This window comes from Haematobia irritans, chromosome 1, assembly GCF_050003625.1.
Source record: "Haematobia irritans isolate KBUSLIRL chromosome 1, ASM5000362v1, whole genome shotgun sequence".
Lineage (NCBI taxonomy): Eukaryota > Metazoa > Arthropoda > Insecta > Diptera > Muscidae > Haematobia > Haematobia irritans.
Window position 1 is genome coordinate 197,326,707 of NC_134397.1, and position 25,868 is coordinate 197,352,574.

Below are 25,868 nucleotides of genomic sequence, written 5' to 3' on the forward strand. Positions count from 1 at the left end.
TAAGATTCGGCCTGGCCGAACTTACGGCCGTATATATTTGTTCTAATTAAAATGTCATTATTTTAAAGAATTTAGTCCTTAACATTGCGTAAATTTCGAGTCCTAAAATTTAAGTTGCATAATCTTCCATATTAAGTCAATATTGTTTTCAGTCTAATAATAGATTGATCACTAAAACTACACTCTCTCTTACTTTTAGAGCTCTCTCAACCCGTACTGTTGCTGCTATATGGTGTTTCTTCACATTGATTATTGTATCATCGTACACTGCAAATTTAGCTGCCTTCTTAACCATTGAGAATCCAACAAAAGTATTGGAGAATGTTAAGGATTTATCTGAAAACAAAGGTGGTGTGCAATATGGAGCTAAGAAAAACGGAGCCACCAGAAATTTCTTTGCGGTATGATAAATTGCAAAAAGGATCAAATAATAGAATACCTTCACTCCCTAACATCTGCTTCGCCTTCATTTGTAGACTTCAGCTGAACCGACCTATATGAAAATGCATGAGTATATGAGCTCCCATATAGAATATTTAACGGAAAGTAACCAGGAAGGTGTCGATCGTGTCACGAATAGTGATACAAAAGGTGGCGTTACATATGCCTTCTTAATGGAATCGACATCCATTGAATATCACATTGTAAGAAATTGTAAATTGCAAAAAGTTGGCGATCCATTGGATGAAAAGGGCTATGGCATTGCAATGAAGAAAAGTATGTCCAACGAAAAAATATCGAAAATTATTGATCCTGTATCGTCATATTATTTGCTTAACATTACATACATTTTCTATGGATTTTATAGATTGGCCTTATCGTGATAAATTCAATAATGCCTTATTGGAATTACAGGAACAAGGTGTTCTGGCTAAGCTTAAAAAGAAATGGTGGAATGAAATGGGTGCCACTGTTTGCAAGGTAATAAAATATATATGGATAAGTATTAGGTAGGGAGCCACCGTGGTGTAATGATTAGCATGCCCGTCTTGCAAACAAGGGGTCGTGGGTTCGATTCTTGCTTCGACCGAACACCAAAATGTTTTTTAGCGGTGGACTCTCCTTTCTCAGTAATACTGATGATATTTCTGAGTATTTCAAAGCTTTTCTAACTGGTTTCACAGCAATGTGTCACGCCGTTCGGACTCGGAGGTCCCTTGTCATTGAGCTAAACATGGAATCGAGCAGCACTCAATGATAAGATATAAGTTCACCACTGTGGTATCACAATGGACTGAATAGTCTAAGTGAGCCTAAAATATCGGGCTGCCACCTAACCTAACCACAGTGGTATCACAATGGACTGAATAGTCTAAGTGAGCCTGATACATCGGGCTGTCACATAACCTAACCTAACCTAACCTAACCTAACCTAAGTATATGGTTGAAAAATTCCATTCGTGTTAGACTAAATCCCCTAATACAATTAGAGATGTCAGCAAACCAATTTATATAACTTTTCCAAACTTGTCATTCTCTAAGTTTCTTCATTTCCTTTCTCATTCTCATTTTCAGTCTTCATCAGAAGGCGGTGTAAATCCCTTGGCTGTTAATAACTTGGAAGGTATTTACTATGTACTTATTGTTGGTTCTGGTATGTCCATTGTTTATGGTATTGTCTGTTGGATATTTAATGTTATAAAGAAAGCTCGATCGTACGATGTAAGTTTGAATTTATTTTTTAGTGTTAATATAGGAGCAAAATAGAAAAATAACCCATGTTAAATTGCTTCCCATTAGGTATCATATAAAGCAGCATTTTGGGAAGAACTGAAAGCTGTTATTGATGTTAAAAATAATGAACGAGTTCTAAAAGGTGCAGCTTCTGTATATTCACGTAGTCACAATTCATCTTTGGAATCTTTAGATTCCATTGATAGCTACTCTGATGATGAAGATAGCAGTAGCAGCAGCAGTAGTAGTAGTGCTAGCGACAATGGTAGTGGTGACGGCAGTGGTGCTGAAGAAAACTGAATGAAATGTATAACAATTTTACGAACACATTTTTATTAAATTATGCAAAACTGAGTTTGTGAAGAAGATCAACTTTTGTTTTTAAATTATGGAGAGGAATAATAGCAGAAAATATAGCCCATATTTTATGTTAATTATTAAAAAAAATAGATAATATAAAAAATTAAATTGATAACTCTTGCTTACTCTTCTTTCTATATCAATTCTATGATCTTTTTACTATCATTCTTTTCGTCGGAAATATTACTACAAGAAGGAAAAATTACTAGCATATGATATAAAAACTCTTGCAAATATTTTTACTATATAGGAGAATTTCTTTTTATTTGGCGGGATGTTGACATACGATTGCTATTGCTATTTTGTTTACGGCAACTTAAAAGATTCATCTCGAAAATCTCCGAAAAAATGGAATAAATCGCGTACATTTTCGTGCGATTATTTTATACAACTTTCGACGTGTATTAATTCAACAACAGTGCATTGATTAACTCAATTAAATATTTGGCATTGAAGCTCTGTCAAGGGCCAGTGCGTATCGTTGGTATGGTGAATTCGTAGTTCATTCGAAGGCGAATTTGGTGAAGGTCGTACAAAATCAGTTGTTGTTCCGTAAGCCGTTGTTGCTGCACGCCAACTGATATTACATGATCGTCATTTCGCCTATATTTACATAGCCATTAGTGGGACCACCATCCATTCAATATTGCATGACCATTTGATCGAACGTTCGCGTTTGATCGCAAACAAAAGAAAGACTCGTCTCGACCAGTGGTGCCAACAGTTTTGGGCTGAAAATCGTCAATTTTAAAAATATTTTTCGTCAAAATCGTCAATTCATCCCAAAGAATTCGTCAAAAAATCGTCACTCATAAAACAGTTGAAAAAAAAGATTTAGGAACAAAATAAAAGTTTTATTCAAACATCTGAGGCATCCATATATTGTATACTGTTATTAAAAAAGGGGTTTTATTCATTTTAGTTACATGAATAATGCCGTTTAAATCTCTAATTAAGTAATATAGTTTCCAGTTTTTTTGAACGACGATTAATTGAAATAAATTTTTAATTAATTTAAATTAATATATTTGTGACCACATGTACTACATTGTTTAACAAAATTTTCTTGACAAAAAAATTTCCTATTCTCCAAGCGAATTTAAATCCTTATTACTTGCTCATGTATAAGTTTTATTATTATTACTATTATCGGTAATGAATAAATAAATCAAGTGAATTTAACTAAACTGGCTTCATAGCAATTAGAATTATTTTGCTTTAAATAGTTTTTAGACAAAAGAATACCTTGCAATGTTTAAGTTTCAAAGGTATTACGAATTTTAGGTTTATTTATATTGATTTGAAATTTCTTTCTATATTGGAGACGGCTGGAAGCAAGCTACATATAAATTGTCATATTATTGAGATCCAAAATAACTTGTTTACATTACAACTTATGAAAATCGTCAACTTATAACTACATCACTTTGAAAAATCGTCAAATCGACATAAAAACCCTTAAAAGGAAACACTCGAGTCGAGCATTTTAAAAAATCGTCATCTCATAACTAAGTTGTTTAAAATCGTGGTCAAATCGTCAGAGGCCAAATTTACTATCAAAAATCGTCAAAATGACGAAAAATCGTCAGAGTTGGCACCGCTGGTCTCGACTGGTCACAAGCAACACGTCTATGGCATCGTGTTTCAAAATGAGACAATTTAAACAAAAGTTGCTTAAGCACTTCCAAGCAAACGATCGCCTGATTTTTCAGAAAAACTACACATGTCGCAATCCTAGCACTACAACAACGCACAACAATCAATTCTGAGCCATATTTTTTGGCAATTGTTTTCCAAGAAATCAGGAAACCATCCGCCGAGGACGGATCACTCTTCACCGCGACAATGCGAGCTCTCACATATAGGCTCAAACAACTGCCTTTTTAGACTCAAATCATCGCTTTGATGGGTCATAGATCATCGTATAGCTCTTACTTGGCACCGAATGAATTCTTATTATTTCCTATGTAAAAAATAAGCTGATAGTTCAACGTTTTTCGATACCTAAACAAGCTGTTGATGCGTGTTTTTGTAAGAATTGTCTGATTTGAAATTTAAATAAAAAACATTGCAAATTATAAATTGGTAGATAATTTCTTGTCATTTAACATTTAAATATAATTTCGGGCATTAAGGTGGGTATTAAGTTCGAGTTTAGCCGCTAAAATCGCTAAAGTGAAAACTAAATCAGTAAAAAAACGGCATAAAATTATACATATTTGTTGCAAATTTTATTATAACTTGATGGGGAATACCCCAAAGCAAATTTTCACAAAGTTTGTATTCCTTATGGTGGATTAATTAAAAAAAGTAATCGTGAAAAAATGGCGATTTTAGCGGCCAAACTCGAACTTAATACCCACCCTATATACAACTATTTTGCACAAAGGCCATTCTGCAGGTCCAATTTTCAACCATATCTTTACGAATTTGACACGGTTACCACTCGTGTTAAATGAAATCTACCATTACTTTGGAAATCTAGAGGTATTTTATGACCATAAAGAGGTGTACCAAAAATGGTGAGTATCGGTCCATGTTTTGGTATAGCCCCCATATAGACCGATCTCCCGATTTTATTTCTTGGACTTATAGAAAACGCAGTTTTTATTCAATTTACCTGAAATTGGAAATCTAGAGGTATTGTAGGACCACAGATACGTGTGCCAAAAATTGTGAGTATCGGTCCATGTTTTGGCATAGCCCCCATATAGACCAATCTCCCGATTTTACTTCTTGGGCTTATAGAAACCGCAGTTTTTATTCAATTTACCTGAAATTGGAAATCTAGAGGTATTGTAGGACCACAAATACGTGTGCCAAAAATTGTGAGTATCGGTCCATATTTTGGTATAGCCCCCATATAGACCGATCTCCCGATTTTACTTCTTGGGCTTATAGAAACCGCAGTTTTTATTCAATTTACCTGAAATTGGAAGTGGAAGTATTGTAGGACCACAAATACGTGTGCCAAAAATTGTGAGTATCGGTCCATGTTTTGGTATGGTCCCCATATAAAACGACCTTCCGATTTAGGGTATTGGGCTTATAGAAACCGTAGTTTTTATTCAATTTGTCTGAAATTGGAAATCTAGAGGTATTTTAGGACCATAAAGAGGTGTGCCGAAAATGGTGAGTATCGGTCCATATTTTGGTATAGCCCCCATATACACCGATTTCCCGATTTTACTTCTTGGGCTTCTAGAATCCGAAGTTTTTATCCTATTTGCCTGAAATTGGAAATCTATAGGTATTTTCGGCTCATAAAGAGGTGTGCCGAAAACGGTGAGTATCGGTCCATATTTTAGTATAGCCCCCATAAGAACGATCTCCCGATTTAACTCCTTGGGTTTCTAGAAACCGTAGTTTTTATCTGATTTGCCTGAAATTGTAAATATTTTATATTTTAGGCTCACAAAAACATGTATCGGATTAAGTTTTTATCGGTCCATTTGGTAATGCCTCCATATAGACCGACATCACTTCTTGAAGGTGTAGAAGGCGCACTGATTATGACAATTGCTTGAAACTCAATGTAAAATTTCCAGATTTTACTTCTACAGATTTAAGATTTCAAATCAAGACGTTATTTTATAATTTTCTTGCACACTTACAAGAGATGTTAATAATTCCTCTAATACTCAAACAAAAATGGTTCTTATAAATCCAGAATCTGATATAGTCCTCTTAGGTGAAATCTTTACATTTATCTTCGGGAAGTGTCCTCAAGTCCTCAAGCCATCCTGAAATTTCAAAGGGAACCCTAATATTTGGTTCATGGTGGTGGGTATTTAAGATTCGGCCCGGCCGAACTTAGTGCTGTATATACTTGTTTTCTATAGAAAATGTTGCAAAAATTCTATTTCTATAGAAAATTTTGTCAAAATTTTATCTCTATGGAACATTTTGTCAAAATTTTATTTCTGCAGAAAATTTTGTCAAAATTTTATTTCTATGGAAAACTTTTATTAAAATTTTATTTCTATAGAAAATTTGATTTCTATAGAAAATTTTGTCAAAATTTTATTTCTATAGAAAATTTTACAAAATTTTATTTCTATCGAAAATTTGACCAATCTAGTAAACAGTATTTTTACTGCTTGCTAGATTTGTAGAATTCTACCAACTGTGTTCGAAAATTCACCATGTTCGAGCAAGTGTAGTAACTCCTTTATTCAATCGATTTTGTATCCTAAACTATGCGTTCTAGAGTGAAAACCAGGCTAATACGTAACGAAAAAATTCCATCTAAATCCTGTAAAAATTAAATTTTTATTTGAAAAACTTGTTTTGGTCAAGGAGGAGGTTAATTCGTGATCACTCCCAAAAAATCGAAAATTCCATCCAAATACTCTAAAAATCAAAATTTTTTACATTAAACACTTGGTTTCGTGTAATTCGGGATCACGCCCAAAAATACAAAATTCCATCGAAATTATTAAAAAATCGAATTTTTTTATGTAAAAAACTTGATTTAATCATATCTCCTAAACTACGCGTCCTAGAGCGAAAAGGAGGTTAATTCATGATGACTACCAAAAAATCTAAAATTCCATCCAAATCCTGGAAGCATCGACATGTTTCTACCAAAAATGTATTTTACTCATATTTCCTAAACTAACCGACGGAGAACGAAAAGGAGCGAAATCATCCCAAAGTCCCAAACTATGCGTTCTAAAGGAAAATAGAGGTTAATTTGTAATCATCCCAGGTTAATTATTAATCACCTCTGAGAACACAGCATTTTATGGTACCGTAGGTTATGAATTCAAGTCCTCAGACGCTTAGGATTAGGAGCAATACTATTTTTTGATTATTTTAAAAAACCTACCAGCGCATCGAAAAGCATCCGGAGAATCAATATTTTATTTTGGTTTTAAGAGCAAATTTTAAATGAATAAAATATTAAGAATAAAAGCTTTCGGCTTCCAAAACTTTTCCTCATTGTTTGGGAACTTTTTTGAGAACTATTAAAAAAATCTGGAAAATTTCTCTGCATACCAATTTAGTATCTCTTTAGTGTCGTTCAAGAAAACATCAAAGCGGAAAAGCATTCGCTCGCGTTCTTCAGGAAAAATTAATCAAAAATATGTTTTCATAAAAAATAATTTAAATAGAATAAGAAAACTTTGCAAAAGATTCAACAATGTTTCAACGTTTTACAATCTGGATAATTGGAACACTTGTACTGTTAGCATATTCCAAAATCACATTAGCCCAATATGGAGGATATGATCAACGATACGAAGATAATGGCGATGACATACAATCTGAGGAACAGAATAAAATAACTATAGGTAAGAGTCAATGACATGCTGAGTGGGAGGGTATTGGAATCACAACTAATGGTTGTTCGAGTGCATGTGTGAGTGACGAAAATAATTTTCTTGTTTTTTTTTTGTTTGAGAAGAGGATGGATGCGATAGACATGTCTATGGTTAATCTTTCCATTGTTGATAGTTCTATTAATAATATTATTTATATGCCTCTTCTCTCACTGTGTGCACATTCGAGCAATAATTATTACCAATAAACGTTGAAAGATTTGTTTGAGTACATTTTGTGGACGCTATTGAAAAAACATGATGACTATGTTGTTATTTGTTTATGGAAAACTATAAACAAAATTCATTCAGATATTTGGGAAGGGGAAATCCTATTCCAATACGACATTGTTTACAAAATACATATGAAATTAGCGTCTTTTATATACTTATAGAAAGTCTGCTAAAAACAGCAATTAGTGAAAAAATGCCAACGTGTACTTATTATTTTGTCCTTATAGAAAAAAGTCTGCTAAAAACAGCAATTAGTGTATGCCGTTATATTTTACTACTTTGTCATCGAGCTGGAAAATAATTCCTCAAATTTCTAGATTCTTAAATTTATTAATTAAATTGTTTTTCAAGAACCAAAACTAGTTTTTTGCATACTCCTGACTTAAAATATCCTTAAAAGCTCAAAAATGCTTTTTGATCTTACGCCTTAATTTGAGAAGTATTCACGGTTGCAAAATTTTATTTCTATAGATATTTTTTTCAAAATTTTATTTCTATAGTTAATTTTGTCAAAATGTTATTCTTTAGAAAATTTTTTGTCAAATTTTTATTTCTATAGAAAATTTTGTCAAAATTTTATTTCTTTAGAAAATTTATGCTTTGCCATCGAGCTAGAAAATAATTCCTAAAATTTTTAGATTCTTAAATTTATTAATTAAAATATTTTTCAAGAACCAAAACTAGTTTTTTGTATACTCCTGACCTACTTCTTGTCAAAATTTTATTTCTATAGAAAATTTTGTCAAAAATTTAGTTCTATAGAAATTTTATTCCAATAGACAATTTTCTGAAAATTTTACTTCTACAGAAAATTTTGTCAAACTTCTTTTTCTATAAATTTTTTTTCAAACTTCTTTTTCTATAGAAATATTTGTCAAAATTTTTTTTTTTGGAAAATTTTGTCAACAGTTTATTTCTATAGAAAATTTTGTCAAAAATTTGTCAACGTTTTATTTCTATAGAAATTTTGTCAAAATTTTAGTTCTATAGAAAATGTTGTCAAAATTTTATTTCCATAGACAATTTTCTGAAAATTGTACTTCTACAGAAAATTTTGTCAAATTTCTTTTTCTATAAAAAATTTTGTCAAACTTCTTTTTCTATAGAAAATTTTGTCAAATTTTTTTTTATAGAAAATTTTGTCAAAATTTTATTTCTATAGAAAATTTGGCAACAGTTTATTTTTATAAAAAATTTTGTCAAAATTTTAGTTCTATAGAAAATGTTGTCAAAATTTTATTTCTATAGAAAATTTTGTCAAAATTTTATTTCCATAGACAATTTTCTGAAAATTGTACTTCTACAGAAAATTTTGTCAAATTTCTTTTTCTATAAAAAATTTTGTCAAACTTCTTTTTCTATAAAAAATTTTGTCAAACTTCTTTTTCTATAGAAAATTTTGTCAAAATTTTATTTCTATAGAAAATTTGGCAACAGTTTATTTCTATAAAAAATTTTGTCAAAGTTTTATTTCTATAGAAATTTTGTCAAAATTTTATTTCTATAGAAAATGTTGTCAAAATTTTATTTCTATAGAAAATTTTGTCAAAAATTTATTTCTATAGAAAATTTTGTCAAAATTTTATTTCCTAGATATTTTTTGCTCAAAATTTTACTTCTACAAAGGAAATTTTGTCGAACTTCTTTTTCTATAAAAAAAACTTTTGTCAAACTTCTTTTTCGATAGAAAATTTTGTCAACAGTTTATTTCTATAGAAAATTTTTTTAACATTTTATTAAAATATTTGCAATATTATAGATTATGATCCTATTAGAGACAATTTTTTGGGTGTATCAATATCTCTTAAATTGTGTCGAATTTCTTGGCGAATGTTTGAACGATTTTAACTTGCACCAACAAGAGAAAGTTACTACTTCGGCAAAAAGGACAACTTACAATGGACATTGATAGTATGACCGAAATTTATAAAATTTTATTTTTTTAAATATTGAATTATAGAAAATTTTGTCAAAATTTTATTACTATAGATAATTTTGTCAACATTTTATTTCTATAGAAAATTTTGTCAAAATTTTATTTCATAGAAAATTTTGTCAAAATTTTATGGAATATTTTGTCAGAATTTTATTTCTATAGAAAATTTTGTCAAAATTTTATTTCTACAGAAAATATTGTCAAAATTATATTTCTATAGAAAATTTTGTTTCTATAGAAAATTTTGTCAAGGTTTTAGTCCTATAGAAAATTTTGTCAAAATTTTTGTTTGTTTGTTCAAATTATAGAAAATTTTGTCAAAATTTTATTTCTATAGATAATTTTGTCAACATTTTATTTCTATAGAAAATTTTGTCAAAATTTTATTTCATGGAAATTTTTGTCAAAATTTTATTTCTATGGAATATTTTGTCAAAATTTTATTTCTATAGAAGATATTGTCAAGGGTTTAGTTCTATAGAAAATGTTGTCAAAATTTTATTTCGTTTTGTTTGTTGTTGTTGGTTTTCTCTTCAATCATTATTGTTGTTTTTGATTTCAGCTTAAAACCATGCATTGACTAAACTACAAGTGTAGCTTAACCAACAGAGGAAAAGTATGCTTGTCAAATTTGTTTGGGCAAAGCCCTATAGACTGCAAAATGGTTGGATGTACAGCTGTTTCGGAATTACCACATTCCTCATCAGCATCGTCTACTTGCAGCAGAATTCGGGTAATTCACTCATCCCAAAGTGAACTACACTTGAACCTTCCGAAAAAAGGTTTGATAGTCGGCCACTGTCTAAACAAATTTGCAAGCATATCTCTTTTCCTTTGCCAAACTCAAATCATCGATTTGAATGTAGTTGGCTGGGTTTGTTTTTGAGCGTGCTTCCTCTATCCTCTTTCGTTTTGCTTGTTATTGTTGGTTTTCTCTTCAATCATTATTGTTGTTTTTGATTTCAGCTTAAAACCATGCATAGACTAAACTGCAAGTCTAGCTTAACCAACAGAGGAAAAGTATTTTCCTCTGTTTTGAGAAAATTTTCTATATAAATATATTTTTGACAAAATTTTCTTTAGAAATAAAATTTTGACAACATTTTCTATAGAACTAAAATTTTGTCAAAGTTTTATTTCTATAGAAATTTTGTCAAAATTTTATTTCTATAGAAAATTTTGTCAAAAATTTATTTCTATAGAAAATTTTCTCAAAAAAATTTTTTTCCTAGATAATTTTCTCAAAATTTTACTTCTAAAAAGGAAATTTTGTCGAACTTCGTTTTCTATAAAAAATTTTGTCAAGCTTCTTTTTTCTATAGAAAATTTTGTCAACAGTTTATTTCTATCGAAAATTTTTTAACATTTTATTCCAATATTTGCAATATTGCGATTTTAACTTGCACCAACAAGGAAAGGTTACTACTTCTGCAAAAAGGAGAACTTAAAATGGACATTGATAGTATGACCGAAATTTATAAAATTTTAATTTTCAAAATTATAGAATTATAATACATTTTGTCAAAATTTTATTTCTATAGATAATTTTGTCAAAATTTTATTTCTATACACAATTTTGTCAACATTTTATTTCTATAGAAAATATTGTCAAAATTTTATTTCTATAGAAAATTTTGCAAAAATTTTATTTCTATAGAAACTTTTGTCAAAATTTTATTTCTATAGAAAATTTTGTCAAAATTTTATTTCTATAGAAAATTTTGTTAAAATTTTATCTCTATAGAAAATTTTGTCGAAATTTAATTCTATAGAAAATTTTGTCAAAATTTTATTTCTATAGAAAATTTTGTCAAAATTTTATTTCTATAGAAAATTTTGTCAAAATTTTATTTCTATAGAAAATTTTGACAAAATTTTATTTCTTTAGAAAATTTTGTCAAGGTTTTAGTCCAATAGAAAATTTATCAAACCTTTTTTCGGAAGGTTCAAGTGTAGTTCACTTTTGGTTGAGTGAATTACCTGAATGTTGCTGCAAGTAGAGGATGCCGATGAGGAATGTGGTAATTTCGAAACAGCTGTACATCCAACCATCTTGCAGTCTATAGGACTTTGCCTAAATAAATTTGACAAGCATACTTTTCCTCTGTTGGTTAAGCTACACATGTAGTTTAGTCAATGCAGGGTTTTAAGCTGAAATCAAAAACAACAAAATTGTATTTCTATAGAAAATTTTGTCAAAATTTTATTTCTATAGAAAATTTTGTCAAAATTTTATTTCTATAGAAAATTTTGTCAAAATTTTATTTCTATAGAAAATTTTGTCAAAATTTTATTTCTATAGAAAATTTTGTCAAAATTTTATATCTATAATAAATTTTGTCAAACTTCTTTTTCTATAGAAAATTTTGTCAAAATTTTATTTCTATAGAAAATTTTGTCGAAATTTTATTTCTATAAAAATTTTTTCAAACTTATTTTTCTATTGAAAATTTTGTCAAAATTGTATTTCTTAAGAAAATGTTGTCAAAATTTTATTTCTATAGAAAATTTTGTCGAAATTTTATTTTTATCGTAAATTTTATCAAAATTTTATTTCCATAGAAAATTTCTATATACAATTTGTGAGATACCTCTTTCTTGGAGAGGAATATTTTTCAAAATCTACCGAATTCTATCAATCAAAGCAATAAAAAATCTACCATTTCTGCTGCCTCACGATTACGCTAGAACTTTAGATCAAATAACTTTCGCTTTAAATTAACTCTGACAAAAATGCTTTTGGTGACATATGAAGAACGTAATGAGCTGTCAATAAAACAAATATCATGTAGCTGTCAATTCTAGTTTTACAGATATACTTTACCATTTGTTTTTATTACAATGTGAATTATCCAACAGGCTTATTGACCGATCGAGAATCCGAAAAGATGACGCTGGTTGCTGAGACCGCAATTGAAAATGCCAATGCTAAATATGGTACACAGCTGGAACTTGCTAAAGATGAAATATCATTTGGTAATTCATTTATGGGTTATAACACCCTATGCGGAATGATGGAGGTATTGAACATATGTAGATCATTCGATTACATTGTGGACTTTATATAAGTTACTAATTTTCGATTTCAGAATGGTATTGGAGCTGTGGTTGGTCCATCTTCAAGACACACTGCGTTTCATTTGATGTCGATATGTGATGCCAAGGATATACCATATTTCTATTCGTTTATGGGTGATGCAACTGAGGCCTTTAATTTATATCCCAATGAAGAGGATATAGGCCGGGCTTTGTATTCTCTTATTGTTGCATTTGACTGGACACGATTTATATTTCTCTACGAATCTTCGGAATATTTAAATATTTTGAATACCATAATGGCACAGTATACGGCTAATGATGCACCAATGATTACTGTATTGCGTTATGATATCGGTTTCGATGGTAATTATAAGGATACCTTGAGAAGAGTACGCAGATCTCCAGATAAGCAAATTGTAGTCGTTGGTTCGACGGAGACTATGCCGGAATTTTTGAAACAGGTTTGTAGAAAATAGTAATGAAACTTTTTGAGGGGTAGTAGCTAAAATTTTTTTATTCATACACATATATTGACCGTCTGTGTACTAACATCCGCGATTTTTCATTGGTCGCCTGCTTCTAGATTCGGGTGTACATATGTTATGATTCGCCACTCAGATCCTTTCTCTTCTGGACCTTCAGGCCTCGGTGGTGCTCAGTCATGGGACAGTTCTTGTTCATAAGAGAAGTCTCCGAAACACAATTAGAGTAGCTCTTGAGTTTATAAAAGTTTAAAACTGAAACGGAAGAAAAAGAGGGAGAGATAATAGCGACGCTAATGGAAGGAGGTAGCATTAGATAGATGGGAACCAGCGTGGTGCAGTGATTAGCATGTCCCTCGTGGCTTCGTCCCTAGTTTCGACCGAACACCAAAAAACTTTTTATCGATGGATTATCCCCTCCCACTAATGCTGGTGACATTTCTGAGTGTTTCAAAGCTTCTGCAAGTGGTTTCATCGTTGTTGTTGTTGTTGTAACAGTTTTTAATATGCTTGTGTAGTTCAGCTGGTAGCCAGATCAAGGAACTCTGCGACAAGGATGGGGTGTGTCCAAAGTGATCTGGTAGTGAGACGGGTAGGCTTAGCTGGGCAAGCAAAAAGGTGACGTGTGTCATGTGGCCCTTGATTACATATGGGACACACTTCAGCTACGCTGCTATCAATCACTGATAAGTATGAATTGAGGCGGCTGCACTTGTCTGATCTTAGTTGGGCCAAAACTACCCTTGTCTGCCGTGGGAGGTCTCCGGTCCGAGGTCCGAGAACAGGATTAACCTTGTAGCTTCTCACCGCTTCAACTACAGTATCCTCACGAATCCTGTTCAGACCTGTCTGGTATGCTGCCTGATCTAGAGGCCCTCTTTTGGAACGCTGAATCTCGGGCTCTAGAAGGTGAAGATCAACCCTTACATTCATGGGTGGAGGTTGTCTATCCACAAGATGGTTATTCGCATGACAACTTCGATAGCAACCCAAGAGATACTGCTTTGACAACATGTAGTTGTGTCGACGCACTGGGATGATCTTGGTCTCCGCATAAAGATGATCCAGGGGTGTACTGCGGAGACATCCTGTTGCGGTTCTAAGGGCAGCGTTCTGACAGGTCTGTATGTTATTCCACTGCGTATCGCTCGTTTAGTTTACCACTGATCGGCCAATTGCCTTATATGTAGTTAACAAGGTTTCTTTGTCCGCACCCCAAGTGCTGCCGGCAAGCGACTTGAGGACCTTGTTTCTACCGCGGAGCTTATCACAAATTGCAGTGGCATGGGCGGACGACTTATAAAGGCTGTCGAATGTGACCCCGAGAATCTTGGTGTAATTTCTTGTCGGAATTGTTTCGCCATCGACTCTGACATTCAACTGCCTGCGTACTTCCACCGCCCATGTAGTGAATAGTGTGGCTGAGGATTTGGTGGGAGATATCCTCAAATTTCTTGCAGTGAAATAACTGGTAAGATCAGCGAGGTAGACATTTAATCGATCGCAAATGTCATCAACAATGGGCCCAGATGCTATGATTGTGCAATCGTCCGCATAAGACACAATCTCGACGCCGTCAGGAGGGGGTGGAATCGAGGACAGGTAGAGGTTAAACAGTGCCGGAGATATCACCCCGCCCTGGGGAACTCCCTGTTTACCTCTACGGGGTTTTGACTTCTTGTCCCTGAATTCTTCGTACGACTGGCGTTCACACATATAATTCAGAACCCAACGCTTCGTTCCTGCCGGTAGGGACGTGTTCTCGATGTCCTCGAATAATGTGGCATGGTTGACCGTATCGAACGCTTTCGATAAGTCAAGCGCCACGGGGACCGTCCTATGACACGGCTTGGGCTGATTAAGTCCCCTATTGACATGTGTCGAAATGGCATGTAAGGCTGTCGTCGTACAGTGTACCTTACGGAATCCATGTTGATGGTGGACAGCTGGAAAATTCTCCACAAGGCTGGGAAGGAGTAGTGCCTCATGTATCTTGGCTACTGGCGAGAGAAGGGATATCGGTCTGTACGATTCACCTTTACTCGAATCTTTGCCTGGCTTCAGTAGTGGAATCACTCTTCCCATCTTCCAGACATCGGGTATAATGTGTGATTCCAAGGACAAATTGAGGAGTCTGGTCAGGTACTCAACTCCCAATATTCCCAGATGCTTCAGCATTAGCATTGAAATTCCGTCGGGGCCCAGCGCCTTAGATGGTTTCGCGCTGTTGATGACTTTGGTAACTTCGGCTGCGGTAAATTGTGGTGTGTCGTCGGCTCGGAGACCACGTATGCGACGAGTGTCTCTCCTTTTCGCTCTATCACTCTCGGGATGCTCGACAAACTGTCGGTTGAGGTATTTGGCGCATCTCTTCGGATCAGTCACAGTCACGCAGTCGCCAAAGGTGACTGAAATCCCATCATCCCTTATAGCGGGGTTCGAGAGGGCTCTCACTGCTGACCACAACGTGTTGTGGTTTCATTGTAATATGAAATGCCGTTCGAACTCGGCTATAAGAAGGAGATCCCTTGTCGATAAGGGAGAAGTTCACCACCTGTGGTATCACAATGAACTGAATAGTCCAAGGGAGACTGGCATCGGTCTGTCACTATACCTAACCTAATCTAGATGTAAATTAGCTACCGATATTCTGTTCACGTTTTCAGTCAGATAACGACATTATTCTCTTTGGCAAACGTTTTTTTAACTCCTATTCAATGAAGAATTATTTTCATGAGTGAGGCGAATTGGCATGACGCACAAAAGTCGAGCCGAGTCTCAAGAGTTTTTACAACATTTCTATGCGCTAGAGCTATATTCTCATCTTGAGTATGCGTGAATAAAAATTTTGAATTCGTGAGTGTAAGTCTTTAAAAGTTCTTGAATATGTATCCACATTTTTCCCGCGTCAAATTAAATATTTTTCTTGATTTTCCGAAATAGAATTGTGTCGGAAATAAAAATAGTTTAAACCGAAAGAAATTAATCAGCATATCAGTTGATTGTTTTCTAGTGATGTCGACCTTTTATTACCTAGTATTGTAATTGGTACAAAAAGTAATCGGCGTCGTCGCCGTCGCCACTCTACAGGAATACCAAATGAATGACGACACGACTTAAAAGCGACGGCGAGAGCGAGGGCGATTTCAGGAATAAGAGTGATTGTATACTTGAGAGTTGTTAGAATAGCTTGTCTTCTGCCTGAAGAGCGAAAGGCGGCCAGCATGTCGACTTTTTTTACCAAGACTAGTTTCAAAGTCTTCCAAGTTTTGAGGAATGTTCCCTCAACTAAGCCTTTTTTGTATACCCTTAGTAGTAGTTCCGAGCGTTTACTAGTTTCAACAAAGTATGTCGTCGGGGCCTGTAGGGCTTTGAGAAGTTACTTTGTTTGTTTTTATTGTCCCCTTGTCTGAAGCCATATTGTTTGTTTGAGAGTCTTCCCCTACCGCCTTTGTTAGTTGTTTGAAGAGTTTTCCTTCTGTGTTGGGTAGCCGGTATGCCGACTTTTTTTATCAGTAGTAGTTCTAGGCATTGACTAGCTACCTCCTCCGTCAGGGCTTGGAGTCTTTCGAGTGTTTACATTGTTTGTTATTATTGTCCTCTTGGCTGAAACCATATTGTTTGCTACAAAGTTCTCTCCTACCGCCCGTGTTAGTTGTAGAGCTTACCTTCTGTGTCAGGAACGGAGGGCAGCCGGTATGCCGACTTTGTTTTGTCAGGACTAGATTCAGAGTCTTCCAAGGAATGTTCCCTGAACTAAACATTTTCTGTAGATCCTTAATAGAAGTTCAGGGCGTTTATTAGCTACCACCTTCATGAATTCTAAAGGTTTCCGTCGGAACCTGGAGGTTCGAGAGGCTTTATTTCGTAAATTTCCCAAACTTACAATTTCAGGCCCAACAAGTTGGCATCATTAATGAGGATTTCAAATATATCATTGGTAATTTGGATTTTCATTCATTCGATTTGGAGGAGTTTAAACATAGTGAATCCAACATAACCAGTCTAAGAATGTTTTCGCCCGAACATCCGATTGTTCAACAAATAATGACCAAATTGGAATATCCTACGATAAATGATGGATTTCAGAATGGTAAGGAATCTTGAAGCCTATACAATAAATAAAACTGGACTTCCCAATATGCATACTCTATACATTATAGGTTCATGTCCCATAACTATGGAAATGGCTCTTACGTATGATTCGATACAATTATTTGCTGAAACCACACAACATATTCCTCTCAATCCGGAACCTGTTAAATGTTCGGAACATAGCGATAGCGTGGCTACTGATGGTTCTACTTTTAAGAATTTCATGAGATCGGTAAGATATACAATCAAACTATGTCCAATTTAATGTATCCATTTGAATATTTCAGATCAAAATGGATAAGAATACACTTACGGGTGGTCTATATTTTGATGGAAATGTTAGAAAAGGTTTTACCTTTGACGTGGTTGAACTTCAACCCTCAGGAGTTGTAAAAGTTGGTACATGGGATGAAGAACGAAATTATACAAGTCAACGGTTAGCACCCACCACAGCCCAGTATGATTCGATTGATAATTCTTTGGCGAATAAAACTTTCTTGATTCTTTTGTCAGTACCGGTAAGTAGGAAATTTTTAGCTACACTGGCATCCATAGACATTGAGTGCCACATAAATTTTTAATTAACTGAGATATTGAATCTTTGAACTAAAGAGAAAAAAGCTTCAATTATAGCTAAGATTTTTCATCTTTGCTTTACAATTTTTTTAAAATTGTAATAATAAAGTTTTTTTCTTTTTAATTAAGAAAATATTTTTTATTTTTAAAATTTTAAACTGTCATTTAGTTGCATATGAATGGCTTTGTTAATATACGAGGGTTGCGTTATATATTTCGGGATTAAAGAACAAAAACAGATATTAATTATCGAAAAATTTTCAAAATATTTCCCATTAACCCAGCAAAAAAGTCGTCGCCAAAAAAGTAGTGAAAATGTTTTTGGATCCGGAAGTGGTGCAAAATTGGCGCAGAAGCGATGAATTTAACACGGGCTTGTCGTAGGACGGATGTCCAACATTTCAAGAGCCGTTGCACTAAATTTGCATCACTTCTTAAGTTGTTTTGGATGTGAATTAAAAAATTTTGTAATATTTTGCTAAATAAATAAGTTTTATTTTTTTTTAGATTTTTAATGCTTTTTATGATTTTTAATGTTTGACCTCAGATATTTTCAAAATTTTTTGTTAATGTTTGACCTCAAATATTTTCAAAAATTTGCAAATTTTCTTTACAATTTTTTCGACAAAATTTTAATAATTTGTACTTTATTTTTATTAATTCGTAATCTCTTTTTAACCCATATGAGACAAAAAAAAGTTAAAATTACTCATTAAAAATATTAAAAAAAGCCAAAAAAATTGAATCAAAAAAACTTCCTGTGTAGTTAAACTAAAGAACATCTTTGGGAGGATATCTGTTTTTTTTTTTTTTGGATCCGGAAGTGGTGCAAAATTGACGCAGAAGCGATGAATTTAACACAGCCTTATCGTAGGACGGATGTCCACCATTTCAAGAGCCGTTGCACTGAATTTGCATCACTTCTTAAGGTGTGATTCGAATTCAGAGTTTTGGTTGTGATTTAAAAATTTTTGTTATATTTTGCTAAATAAATAATTTTTATAATTTTTTTAGTCTTTTAATGTTTTTTATGATTTTTAATGTTTGACCTCAAATATTTTCAAAAATTTGCAAATTTTCTGTACAATTTTTTCGACAAAATTTTAATAATTTGTACTTTACGTAATTCGTAATCTGTTTTTAACCTATATGAGACAAAACAAAAACTCATTAAAAATATGAAAAAAGCCAGTTATAAAAAATTTAATTAAAAAAACTTCTTGTGTAATTAAAATAAAGAACATCTTTGGGAGGATATTTTTGGAAGTGAGTTTAAAGTTGTGCCTTTGGAACAACTTCCAAATTCCTTTGCATGTGTTTCAACGAATTGTCGAAGCAATTTTTACCACTCTGATTGAGGTATCTCCAAAACAGAGAATGAAGCCGCCGAGTCGAGTCGCCACTTTTAACCGCCGCCGACCAGTTTTTGCCAGCTGACGCCGCCACCGAATATATCGACTCGTTTCGACTCAAATTTAGCCGCCAATTAATCAAAAATATTAATTAAATCAGAAAAATATTAATAATTGTTGTATTTTTAGCCAAAATTTTAAACTTTCCACCCACAGTCGATTAGTATCAAAATGTTATAATATTTTAGCTCAGAAAATTTTAATGAAATGTAAATATAATTGTAAGATTGATTGTACAATTAATCTTATTGACCTTCGGATAACATCAAATTGATTTTATAATGTATAATTGTGCGCCGCCGAATAGACAAATTTATATCGGCTTAGCCGTCAAGCCGCTACCGCCACGACACGAGCTTTTTTTGAGCGATTGACAAATTGTGTGGGATCCAACGTGAACAAATTTTTTGACGGTCAAATGTTCATGCAATATTGAATGTCCCACAAATGCCCAAGGTTGTCCCAATCTCACCATAGATCACATGATGATCATGCAATATCAGTTAGCGCATATCATCAATGATTTCCGGAACGACTGATTTTGGAAAGCCTACACGAAATTCTACTTGGAGAGGACTACGACCTCGGTCCTTGACGGAGCTTCATCGCCAAATACGTATAACCTCAAAAATGTCAAGTTTTAGTATAGAGATGTCAGTTGGTACACGCAGAGAGGGAATATGAGCACCCCAAAACATGTTTCAAGAGCAAAATGTTATTTTTGGACGGTGAACATGGAACATATTTGTCGCAAAAAAGTTGTTTTCTTGACAATCATATACATGGTTAGCGAAATCAGATACATAATTTTTGAGAACATGCCATGATTGCCACAAATATGTTACATATTCACCGTCCAAAAATTACATTTTGCTCTTAAAGCATATTTGATGTGGTCATATTCCTTCTCTGTGTGCATATTTCGACACTAGGGTTCCCCTAAATCAAAATATAATAGGCAACCCTCGTATATATTATACTATCTCTTACATATAAACTCTCCCCCCATAATTCTTTAATTATCTATTTCCAGAATAAGCCCTATGCTAGTATTAAGGAATCGCACAAGAAATTAGTTGGCAATAATCAATACGAAGGCTATGCCGTGGAATTAATTCAATTCTTGGCATTGAAATTAGGTTTCAATTACACATTCATACCAAGTGGTAACGATTATGGATCTTTTAACAAGGAAACAAATGTATCCACAGGGATGGTAAAAGAAATCATGGAAGGTGTAAGTAGCGACACCATACAAAAAAACAAAAACAACCATAAATAATACAAAATCGTTCCGATTTAGCGTGCTGATTTAGCCATTTCAGATTTAACCATAACCTCGGAAAGACAAGAAGCTATTGACTTTACAACACCCTTTATGAATTTGGGTGAGTGTTGAATGAGTTGAATCGTTTGCAAGTAATTGATCTTTATTTCCATTGGATTTAGGTATATCAATTCTTTTTACGAAACCCCAAAAGGATACCTCTTCCATTTTCTCATTCATGGATCCATTCAACAATGATGTGTGGCAAGCTTTGGGTTTATCTTTCTTAGGTGTTTCATTGTCATTTTTCATATTGGGACGATTAGCTCCCAGCGAATGGGATAATCCATGTCCATGCATAGAGGAACCCACTGAATTGGAAAATCAATTTACCTTAAGTAATTCCCTATGGTTTACCACGGGTGCCTTACTGCAGCAGGGTTCAGATGTTGCACCCAAGTATGTATACTTATGTAAAATTTAAGTTGAATATGTCACTCGTACACAGAAAAAAATTCACGAACATTTTTCCAATTGAAGTTTAATTGAGTTTTAAAAAATATTCAATTAAAAATTTAATTGATTCAACAATTTTTTTTATTGAAACAAAAATCAATTACAAAAATTAATAGTATCTATTAATTTTTTAATTAGATCAATTAATTTTTTTAATTGACTTTCAATTAATTTTTTTTTAAATGATGCTATCATTTCTAACGTTGAAGACATTTCAATTAAAAAATTAATTGGATAAATTATTTTGGTGCCTGAATCAGAAAAAAAATTATTGTGCATATGTTTGTCCCATTTTTTCAGGGCTTTATCTGTCCGAACTGTGGCTTCAATTTGGTGGTTCTTTACTCTAATTATGGTCTCATCCTATACGGCTAATTTGGCTGCTTTTTTGACTGTGGAAACACCAAAAGTGTTGATTGAAAATGTTAAGGATTTGGCAGCAAACAAGGAAGGAGTTGTGTATGGAGCCAAGCGAACTGGATCAACAAGGAATTTCTTTCAAGTAAGAAATCAGAAGTTTATCTGTGATCACCCAACACAAAAAAAAACGACTTTCCTTCGGAACAAAACTTTAGACAAAGTATTCTCTAAAATCAGAATTTATGACAAACGATTCAAAGTTTGTCTCTAAACTTTTCTAAATAAAGTTTTTTAGAATCCAAAGAAATTGTCCATTGTCTAAAATTTCGTTCCTCGGAAATGAAAACTTTTCTTTCAGTGTACTAAATATATTTATATTTTTTTTTAATTTCAGACATCCGGTGATCCAACCTACAGGACAATGAATGAATTTATGCTACGTCATCCAGAATTATTGTTCGATACCAATCAAGAGGGTGTGGAATATGTTAAGAAAAATAATCGTTATGCCTTTCTTATGGAATCCACATCGATCGAATATAATACAATGCGAGAATGTAATCTAGCAAAAGTGGGTCAAACTTTGGACGAAAAGGGTTATGGGATTGCCATGCGGAAAAGTAAGTTTTAATAATAACAATTAGGTATATACGGCCGAACGTTGGACTAGTCCGAATCTTATGTACCCTCCGAATTTCCTCCCCAAGGATACTTCGAAAGTAAAATTTGGGGATGCTATATATAATTCTGGACCAACATGGACCAATTTTTCATGGTTACTGGAGGGCGTATAGTAATATCAAGAACCAAATTTCAAACAGATCGGATTAAATTCCTCCAAGAGGGTCCGAAAGACACATCTGGGGATCGGATAATATGTAGGGGCTATATATAATTCTGGACTGATATGGACCAGTGTTTGTGTGGTAGTTAGAGAACATATACTAACATCTCTACAAAATTTCAAAGGGATCGGATAAAATTTTCTGCTCCAGAAGGTTCCTGAAATCAAATCTGGGTGCTATATATAATGCTGGACCGATATGAACCAGTGTTTGCGTGTTAGTTGGAGATCATATGTATACTAACATCAGTACCAAATTTCAAACGGATCAAATCTGGAGGTCGGTTTATGTGGGGGCTATACACAATTATCGACCGATATGGACCAATTTTTGCATGATTTGTAAAAAGCATATATATATATATATATATATATATATATATATATATATATATATATATATATATATATATATATATATATATATATATATATATATATATATATATATATATATATATATATATATATATATATATATATATATATATATATATATATATATATATATATATATATATATATATATATATATATATATATATATAATTTTAAGCAGATTGGATTAAATTTTCTCCTGAACGTTGCTCCTTCAAGAGGTTTCGGAAGTCAAATCAGGTGGTCGGATTATATGGGGCTACATACAATTCTGGACCGTTAAAGACCAATTTTTGCATGGTTGTTTGAGGGCATATAGTAACATCACGTACCAAATTTCAAAGGGATCTGATGAAATGTACTTCCCCATGAGGCACCGGGCACTGGTCCGGAATGAAGCAGTGTTGGAAAAAAAGGAATTTCGTGTTTTGATAAAATACTGTTTTCTGAAGGGAAAACATACGGTGGAAGCAAAAACTTGGCTTGATAATGAGTTTCAGGACTCTGCCCCAGGGAAATCAACAATAATTGATTGGTATGCAAAATTCAAGCGTGGTGAAATGAGCGCGGAGGACGATGAACGCAGTGGACGCCCGAAAGAGGTGGTTACCGACGAAAACATAAAAAAAATCCCCAAAATGATTTTGAATGACCGTAAAATTGAGTTGATCGAGATAGCAGAGGCCTTAAAGATATCAAAGGAACGTGTTGGTCATATCATTCATCAATATTTGGATATGCGGAAGCTCTGTGCAAAATGGGTGCCGCGCGAGCTCACATTTGACCAAAAACAACAACGTGTTGATGATTCTGTGCGGTGTTTGCAGCTGTTAACTCGTAATACACCCGAGTTTTTCCGTCGATATGTGACAATGGATGAAACATGGCTCCATCACTACACTCCTGAGCCCAATCGACAGTCGGCTGAGTGGACAGCGACCGGTGAACCGTCTCCGAAGCGTGGAAAGACTCAAAAGTCCGCTGGCAAAGTAATGGCCTCTGTTTTTTGGGATGCACATGGAATAATTTTTATCGATTGTCTTGAGAAGGGAAAAACCATCAACAGTGACTATTATATGGCGTTATTGGAGCGTTTGAAGGTCGAAATCGCGGCAAAACGGCCCCATATGAAGAAGAAAAAAGTGTTGTTCCACCAAGACAACGCACCGTGCCACAAGTCATTGAGAACGATGGCAAAAATTCATGAATTGGGCTTCGAATTGCTTCCCCATCCACCGTATTCTCCAGATCTGAACCCCAGCGACTTTTTCTTGTTCTCAGACCTCAAAAGGATGATCGCAGGGAAAAAATTTGGCTGCAATGAAGAGGTGATCGCCGAAACTGAGACCTATTTTGAGGCAAAACCGAAGGAGTACTACCAAAATGGTATCAAAAAATTGGAAGGTCATTATAATCGTTGTAATGCTCTTGAAGGGAACTATGTTGAATAATAAAAACGAGTTTTGACAAAAAATGTGTTTGTCTTTGTTAGACCGGGGACTTATCAGTCATCCTGTTAATGAATGAATAATGCGCAAAGTCATGGTTGAAGTATTGTAAAGATCAAGAAAAGGACTGATTGCTGGAAAGATTATGCTGAATATTTGGTGGGATTGGAAAGGAATCATTTACTATGAGGAGTATCAGCCTTGTCGAACGATTGCTTTTACACTTTACTGTGATCATTTGATAGGATTGATGCAAGCAAACAAAAAACTGTCAGAACTGATCCTTCCATCAGGGCAACGCAGGACCGCACACATCATTGACGACCCGGGAGAGCTTGTGTGGGAGTTTTGAAGCATCCACCATACAGCTCTAATCTTGCACCAGCGGACTGCCATTTGTTTCGTTCAATGCCGAATTTCCCTAATAGAATAAATTTGGCTTTGCGGTTTTAGCAAATGGAAGTGATTTCCTTTTCTCAGGAGATAATAACTACCGAAACATCAACAATTTTGGCTGTTAGAAATTACATTTTGTTTTGAGAGTATGTGTATAAAATTGGAATTTCGTTTAAAACACACACGTAGAGAAGAATATGATCATCCCAAAATATGTTTCACGGAGAACATTTTTATAGCAAAAATATTGTTTTCTAGCGAATCATAATATGATTGCCGAAATCAGATGCATAATTGCCGAGAAAATAACATGGTTACAACTGTCTTACATGTCCCCCGTGGAAAAGTAAAAGTATTCTCTTGAAACACGTTTGAAATTATCAAATTTCTTCTCTGTATATTTGATCTATTTATTAAAAAAAAATGTATGAGCAGAACTCTGACCTAGAAACCATTACGAAAATTTGATTTTTTTGTACAGAGATCATAGCCCTAACGGAACACTCAAAAGTCAAAATCTTTTTTATTACAGATTGGCCCTATCGAGATAATTTTAATCATGCTTTGTTGGAACTGCAAGAACAAGGTGAACTGGAGAAATTAAAGAGAAAATGGTGGAATGAAATGGGAGCAAATTTATGTACCGTACGTAGAAAGAATATTTTTAAGATTGCCTTGTATTCTAGATAATTTAATCTATACAATAACTTTGCTTTTTCTGTTTATAAGGATCACAGCGACACAATTTTATAGCCACTTATAATTCAAAACAAATTTTAAGGCATATTTGGGATATTAGACATTATATTATTGGGCTGTGAAATTTTTATAAAAAAATAATAAAACTAAACACAAACCAAATATTTAGTTTGCTATAAAAATAAGTTAAAGTTTATATATTTTTATACAGATAATAGACATATATATTTTAGCATTGAAGTGAAACCTCTTTCCCAAAGCCCCAAAATTAAATTCTAATATATTTTATTTTCAGACCGCGAAAAAACAATCTGATGCTTCTCCCCTGAAATTGGAAAATCTTGGTGGTATATATATTGTCTTAATTGTGGGCAGTGGTATGGCAATGATTCATGGCATTATAAGTTGGATTGGATTCGTTTTTCGTATGGCTAGAAGTCATAAGGTAAAATATTGTGGGAAATTTGTATTATTTAAATATATTAATCTGTTTTTAATAAATCTTACCAGATACCATTGAAAGTTGCCTTCAAAGAAGAATTAAAATTTGTTATAGAATTCACCAATTATTCTCGTGATCTGAAATCGACCACATCCATTTATTCACCCAGTCGTAATTCATCATGTACCATCGCATCTGAGGAAAATGACAATTCCATAGAAAAAAATTAATTTTTTTGTTTCGTTTTAAATACTATAAGCCAAAAAGAGGGTTTTATTCGTTCAAAAAAACATATACATCATCTTTGAATTAAATTGGAATGTTAACAATTTGTTTGTTTGTATTAATAAATATACAATGGAAATAAATTAAATAATACACTAAGA

At 33.3% G+C, this 25,868-nt stretch overlaps 1 protein-coding gene across 1 annotated transcript in view; it reads left to right on the forward strand.

Annotated features, from left to right (window-relative positions):
- LOC142234303 (uncharacterized) overlaps window positions 1–25,868 on the forward strand; it is a 44,553-nt gene extending 18,685 nt beyond the window's left edge. Inside the window, exons 11-29 of the mRNA XM_075305407.1 lie at window positions 200–401; window positions 477–717; window positions 809–921; window positions 1,516–1,662; window positions 1,741–1,969; window positions 7,158–7,331; window positions 12,388–12,548; window positions 12,618–13,028; window positions 16,944–17,142; window positions 17,213–17,376; window positions 17,432–17,662; window positions 20,166–20,369; window positions 20,436–20,520; window positions 20,582–20,858; window positions 21,216–21,417; window positions 21,670–21,895; window positions 24,874–24,986; window positions 25,336–25,485; window positions 25,551–25,868. Of these exons, the coding sequence (XP_075161522.1) occupies window positions 200–401; window positions 477–717; window positions 809–921; window positions 1,516–1,662; window positions 1,741–1,969; window positions 7,158–7,331; window positions 12,388–12,548; window positions 12,618–13,028; window positions 16,944–17,142; window positions 17,213–17,376; window positions 17,432–17,662; window positions 20,166–20,369; window positions 20,436–20,520; window positions 20,582–20,858; window positions 21,216–21,417; window positions 21,670–21,895; window positions 24,874–24,986; window positions 25,336–25,485; window positions 25,551–25,712 (3,691 nt within the window). The 3' untranslated portion in view covers window positions 25,713–25,868. The remainder of the gene's footprint in view (window positions 1–199; window positions 402–476; window positions 718–808; window positions 922–1,515; window positions 1,663–1,740; window positions 1,970–7,157; window positions 7,332–12,387; window positions 12,549–12,617; window positions 13,029–16,943; window positions 17,143–17,212; window positions 17,377–17,431; window positions 17,663–20,165; window positions 20,370–20,435; window positions 20,521–20,581; window positions 20,859–21,215; window positions 21,418–21,669; window positions 21,896–24,873; window positions 24,987–25,335; window positions 25,486–25,550) is intronic.